Below are 6,861 nucleotides of genomic sequence, written 5' to 3' on the forward strand. Positions count from 1 at the left end.
AGGGCTTGGTAATCTTCTCTAGTTGCGCCATTATTGGCTCAGTGTTCTGTCACTCATGGGGACACTCCCTCACTGCAAAATCTACAGGGAGAGCTTGAAAGTTCAAGACCCCTTGGTTGCTGCCTTAGATTTACATTAGAAGTGCCCAACCAAGAAGGCACAAAGTCATTGGCCACAGATACAATTACGTCAAATCACATTATATCTACCATAGCTTTGATTGGAGTGATCATGTCAACATCATACTTTCAAAATCTTAGCTAGCAAACTACACAGGCAGTCACCATCATGATTCACATTGACAATCTACTGGCAAATCCTTTTCAGTCCTTGTCATATGAAGAGAAATTATAGATAAAACGTATCAGTGCTCATCAGCCATTAGACATAAACATTACACAACAAGTTGGAAATTGCAAATTCAACAATGAGTTGTTTGGAAGATATCAGTGGCTAACTGCAAGCGTTGAAAAAAACAAATCCCTATTTGTCTTCCCCTGCCTGCTATCCGGTGGAGAGAGTGTGTGGCCCATGTCTGGTTTTAATGGTCTCTTCTCAAAGCTTAAAAGGTTAAATACTTTGGCGATGCTGTCAAGCCAGCATGACTTCTGCTGCGTTCAAACAACTGGAAACTCAGAACTGGGAAATCTCAGACTTCAGTGAGTTCAAAACAACTGGGAACTCTGAACAAAATGAACTCCGACTGGGGAAATATGTTTGAACGATCATCCATCTCACAATTCCAAGTCGGGTAACTCAGGCCTCTTTCTAGAGCTCCGACCCGATCCTCACTGACGTCACTGACGTAATTCAACTTTTTTTTTTTTTTTTTGAGTTCTCAGTTGTCTTGAAAGCAGCATAAACCCAGAGAATGTCAGACTTTGATGACAAAGTTTTATGACAAAATGTGCCCTTAAGAAGGACCGCCGTGCCACCTTCCTGTTCAAGTTAGCACAGCACAACTGTGAGTCCAAAAATGTATTGTATGCTGCTACAGAAATTATGTAATATATTATGTAATATGCCAGGGAGATATGTATACTGTAACTAAGAAGGTAATACTAAGTGTATGTTAAGTAGTAAGCTGTTTGTAGCCCATGTGCCTCACCTTAATAATTCGGTCCCTTTCCCCTCATCTGACTTGGTGGTACACATGTAGGCTTTAGCCTGTTTTAGAGAAATGTCATCATCGAATATTGTAAGAGCTTTTATTGTCTGCTTACATGCCCCGTTTATTTGTCCTATGGTTCTGATTTGGTGTACAGGGAGAATACTGTAAGAATGGCCCATGTTCTGAATTCTGTCGCTGTACATTTCAAAAGGGCTGAACAAATAGTTGTATTGACTATGTCCGTCTTAGCTCACTCATTCATGTCTTAATCGAAATTACGGATTGCTTCATTTCCACTCATCGTTCCCTTATGCCATAGTTTGTACAGCTCAATTGTCAGTAGAATTTACATTTGTTTAAACAAGTCAGCCATATCAGCTATGTTTTTTAAGGCAATAAATGAGGCTGAATGAGCTGTTTCGCTGCCAGACAAGGCTCTGCTGATTGACAGGTGTAACAGGGGTAAGGATTCACTCCATGGTGCTGAAAGGAAAGCTCCTCTGTTGGGACAGCTTTATGTAGGCCTTAACAGTTTATGGGCACCTTTTTGTCACTATTACAGTGCAATTCATGTATGGTTTCGTGTTGTGTTGTGTAGTGACTTTGCTGGCATGATTATTATTTATTTTTTGGGAAGTTCACCCCACCAAGATATACATGCAAAAACCACCACTGATACAGAGCCTAATTAGTGCCAAGTCTATTATTAACGGTAAAGTCCTACCTCTGGGGAAACATCGGCATCTTCAASATCATCAGCAAAGTCTGTAGTAATTTTTCTCAGAGTCTGGTCCGTGGGCAGTGTGTTGTAAGATGTGACGAACTTGAAGTCACTTGTGCGCGATCCCGTTGTCAGGTATGCGTCATAATTGTATGTGCTGCGGAGAGTTCCAGTGCCATCCACCTCTGCGRAGTTGGGAGGGAGATACGCACTGGGGATGGCGACCGCTCCGTCAAACAACAGTCTGGGCTTTCTCCTGCGGCAAAACCTCACCACCAGGATGACAATGATGAAGGTGAGGAAAAAGGTGGAGACGGACACCAGCGCGATGATCAGATAAGAGGTGAGTTTGGAATTGCTCTCATCATAAGAGACATCTTTCAGTTCCGGCACTTCAGCCAAGTTATCAGAAATCACTAAATACATTGTACAGGTGGCAGAGAGAGAGGGCTGTCCGTTATCTTTCACTGACACAATGAGGTTCTGTTTCATGCTGTCAGATTCAGAAATGTCCCGCTGTGTCCGGATCTCTCCACGTGGGAGACCAATAGCGAAAAGTCCCGGATCAGTGGATTTGACTATATGATAGGACAGCCAGGCGTTCTGGCCGGAGTCCGCGTCCACCGCTATCACCTTGGAAACCAGAGAGCCTCCGTGCGCAGCTTTGGGGACCAGCTCGGTCATGAAGGAGTTCCGCTCCGTGGCGGGGTATAGTATCTGAGGAGAGTTGTCATTCACATCCGTTATGAACACACTGACCGTGACGTTGCTGCTGAGCGGAGGAGAACCGTTGTCTCTGGCCACCACGTGGACTTTAAAACTCCTGAACTGCTCATAATCAAACGACCTCACAGCGTGGATCACCCCCGTGTCTCCGTTAACGGATAAAAACGAGGACACTTGGACACCGTTCACCTCACCAGGTAAGAGAGAATAAATCACTGTTCCGTTCTGTCTCCAGTCTGGGTCCCGTGCAGTAACGGTACACACAGACACACCGGGTTTGTTATTTCAGTCACGTGGGCTTTATAGGACTGTTCCTCAAACACAGGTGGGTTGTCGTTGACGTCAGCTACAGATAACTGAACACTTAGAGGAGGACAGAGGTGGAGAGCCCTCGTCGGTGGCAGTGATTGTAATGTTGTAATCAGACACTAGTTCCCGGTCCAGTTCGCCCGTGGTCACCAGAGAATAATAGTTTTTGATGGATGTGACCAGCTTAAAAGGAACGTTTGTGTTGAATGGAGCAGCGGACCTGTCGGTTATTCTCAGAGTCTCTATCCTGCACGTTAATGATGCCCACCTCTGTACCAGGAGACGCGTTCTCAGGTATGGAGTGAGTCAGAGATTGTAGATATATCACAGGGACGTTGTCATTAATATCTGTGATTTCTATTATCAAGGTAGAGGAAGATGCTAATCCTAAACCGTCCTTTGCGCTGATCTGCATTTCATATAATGACTCATCTTCATAATCCAGAGACCCAAAACTCTTAGTTCTCCCGTTTTATGATCAAGAGAAAATACAATGTTATTTTCATCTGAAACATGGTCAAAATCATACAGAACTTCGCCATTGGGTCCCTCGTCTATATCACTGGCGCTCACTGTAATTACAAGAGTATCTAAAGGAGAGTTTTCAGGCAGACTGGCTTTATAGACGGCCTGGCTAAACACTGGGGCGTTATCGTTAGCATCCAGTACAGTGACGTGTATGACTACAGTACCTGATCTCTGCGGAGTGCCCCCATCTACAGCTGTGAGTAATAATTTAAATTCCTGCTGTTGTTCGCGGTCTAGCTCTTTGTCTAAGACTAATTCGGCATTTTTCCGTCCGCCACTTTTTGTATTAACATTCAAAATGAAATGGTCATTCCTTTCAAGTGTATAGCTTTGAACCGTGTTCTGTCCTATATCCGCATCACGAGGCTCATCTAATAAAAAGCGAGCTCCTTTTACGGACAATTCTGCTATTTCAATTTTAATCACCTCTTCCTTAAATTGCGGGGAATTGTCATTTATATCTTGAACATGAAGACTGATACTGTGAAGCTCCAAAGGATTCTCCAATACAAGTTCCTGTTTTAAAACACACGAAGCCTTCTTGCCACAAAGCCCCTCTCTGTCAATTCTCTCCGCAACAATCAAATCCCCGGTACTCAGATTAATGTCACAATACCGTTTGCGGTTCCCTTCGGTATCAATACGGGCCTTACGAGCGGACAGTCTGCTCGCCTCCAGCCCGAGATCCTTGGCTATATTTCCAATAACAGATCCTCGTTTCATCTCCTCCGGAAAAGAATAGCTRACGTCTCCATWGGCGAAGTGCAGCGGTAGAAGAAAGAAAACAAAGCCGCAGACCAGGCCTGTCACCGAGATTCCTTTGTGCCCCATCGTTAGAATGCGGTGACGAGATCCCCTTATATTCAGATCGATCGAAGTATAACGATTCCACTGGCTGAGATATGGTTTGATAGAAAATTACAYCAAAATATAAACCAAGAGAATGCGCAATCTGACCATTTCCACGGTTTTCTGCATTAGTGGCAAACCCTGAGCTGTAAATACGACAGCAGTGGGAGGAGAGGTGTATACAGTATATTCAACCTCAGCTGGTGAACAGCGACACTTAGAGCAACCTTCAGAAATGACGCATACTTAATTACATTGCACTGTTAAATATGTTTGATATAGGAAATATTTACGTATACTTACTCATTGTATATCCTGTAGGCTTCTATGTTGAGGAAACGAAGCCATTGTAAACGTATAGAGCAATCAATAGCCGTAGGTCACAGCCAGTATGTTTCAGCACCATGGACAGCGACCACTAGGGACCGCGGTGGACGTACACTCAAACTTCTCGTCTCTCGAGTCTCTCTATACAAATAGTGTTACGAGTTGGAAACTAAAAACCAATTTACCATGCTGCTACTCTTACAGTTAAGGCTCCTTTACTTTTTGAGGCGACAGATATGGTTGGTTAGCAAAAAATACATAAAATGGAATCACACCATTCTAWGAGCATGCATATCAACAAAACGAACCGAAAGTCCCAAACCTGTCAACCCTCATCTCAATTTAGTTGGGCTGCTATAAAGATACCCATACCCATGTGTTAATACACATGTCGTTAACAAGTCCTGGGATCCCATTCTATGGGCCTACTGTTAGTATACTGAAGGGATAGAGAGCTCGGGAGGGAGGGAAAGAGCAGCGCGTGCGCAATTCATTCGAAGCAGCTCGTGCCTGGTGCTACACAGCGGCATACAGAGAGTCATTTTAGAACTGCACACAGCGATGAAATAGTCACCGGCCAAATCGACTGATTAGCCTTTGTACTTAGATGCAAGGTATTTCTTCCAGAGATATTAAACAACATAGTTAGCCTACGTTTTCGGGTTTGCGAGGCCGAGGCAGTATTCTTCAAAAGAGATGTAGGCTAATATTTACTTTCTGTAAGGCTACGTTTCAGACACACAAAGCTTCATGATTGCAACCCTGTTATTGAACATTCCAACGGGCTGGACATACACTGAAGCATAGCCATCACCTGTCAATCCTCCATCAAACGTTCTACATGTAGCGATGAATCCATAGCACCTTACCTTTTCTCTGTGGGATCCATGAAGACCTTCATCCTCCCTGAAACTGATCCCGTGGTCGTGGGAAACAATCAGCAATGATAAAAAGCTCGTTAAATATCATTGCTTACATATTGCTGTTTGCTTGGAAATCACGGAATGTAACCGTAACTGCACGTTTAGCTTTCATATGCTTATTTTTCCAATCAAATCAAATTGTATTGGTCGCGGGGGTAGACTGGCCTGGGTATGCGCTGGCTTGCTTAACTTACATATGGCTCCATCAGACTAWATTCTCGTGTGAACATGCATTTTGGGGCAAGGATGATGATACTGTGTTGAAAATGCACTGCCTGTCATCGGCTGTAAACGAAAGCATGTTTAACAACGCTGGTTCCCTTGCTTGAATGTAAACGAAAGCATGTTTAACAACGCTGGTCCCCTTGCTTGAGTGTAAACGAAAGCATGTTTAACAACGCTGGTCCCCTTGCTTGAATGTAAACGAAAGCATGTTTAACAACGCTGGTCCCCTTGCTTGACTGTAACAGCTTTGTCTGTGTGTGTTGTGTTTCTCCAGCAGAGAGCGACTTTCACTCAGAGCGCGCCAGCCCAAGCAACTCAGCAAGACTCAATGCGAGCGAAAGCTATTAACAATGTCTTCACACCACTTGTGCTTTACAACAGCTCTGCAACATGTCACGTTGTTGGTCTAAAGCATATTTAAATTGCATACATTATTTCAGATGTGTTATCAACCTGTAAATTGTTTGTTTGTGTGTGATGATAAAGTATTCAMTCCGGGAGATAGGAGCGAGTGTCTTCTTCTTCTCTGAAATATTGGCGTTCGTACAAATTGTATGTGCATGCCGGRGCCTGTTTGACATGATAATGATTACAGAATACTGACGAGGGATCAGCGCGCTAAACGTCTTTGATATTACTTAACAACACTCAAATCTACGCTGCCACGTTCTGCAAGGTCAATGCACCTCAAAACCAGGGCGTGTAGTCTGGTCATTTCCCTCAGTACAAGGCGCTCGTTGGTAGGAGGCAGATTGAAATCTATAACCAAATTATTTATGTCCATGAAGAAACACTGAGAATGCATTTAGTGTTTTCTATAGAGTAGACTGTTATGCATATGAGCGAGAGAGAGAAAAGAGAACCGAGAACATAGAACGGAGACTCAGATTAAACGTGGTTAACTCTTCACCCCTGCAGTCTCTGGGCTCCTCATTAGACCAGTCTCTCTGGCCACTGCGGCCAAGATAGCATCAGTAGCCATTTTGTTTGGTCTAATCAGCTCAGACCTCCCCTGTGCCCCGTTCACTGTGCCCTGGCTTTCATGACCGTCCAGCTACAGCCATGCCCCTGACACATAGCCTGCAGCGGGACAGAGGACACACACACACACACACACACACACACACACACACACACACACA

General features: G+C 44.1%; 1 protein-coding gene across 1 annotated transcript; it reads right to left on the reverse strand.

The window, feature by feature from the left end:
- Positions 1-1,817: 1,817 nt before the first annotated feature.
- On the reverse strand, positions 1,818-4,370 carry LOC111967131 (protocadherin gamma-A11-like). The gene is given in 5 exon segments (XM_070444657.1): positions 1,818-2,845; positions 2,848-2,921; positions 2,923-3,065; positions 3,067-3,320; positions 3,323-4,370. Coding segments are annotated over 5 exon segments (2,403 nt in total). The 5' UTR covers positions 4,227-4,370.
- Positions 4,371-6,861: the final 2,491 nt, after the last annotated feature.

This window comes from Salvelinus sp. IW2-2015, linkage group LG8 (genome assembly GCF_002910315.2).
Source record: "Salvelinus sp. IW2-2015 linkage group LG8, ASM291031v2, whole genome shotgun sequence".
NCBI lineage: Eukaryota > Metazoa > Chordata > Actinopteri > Salmoniformes > Salmonidae > Salvelinus > Salvelinus sp. IW2-2015.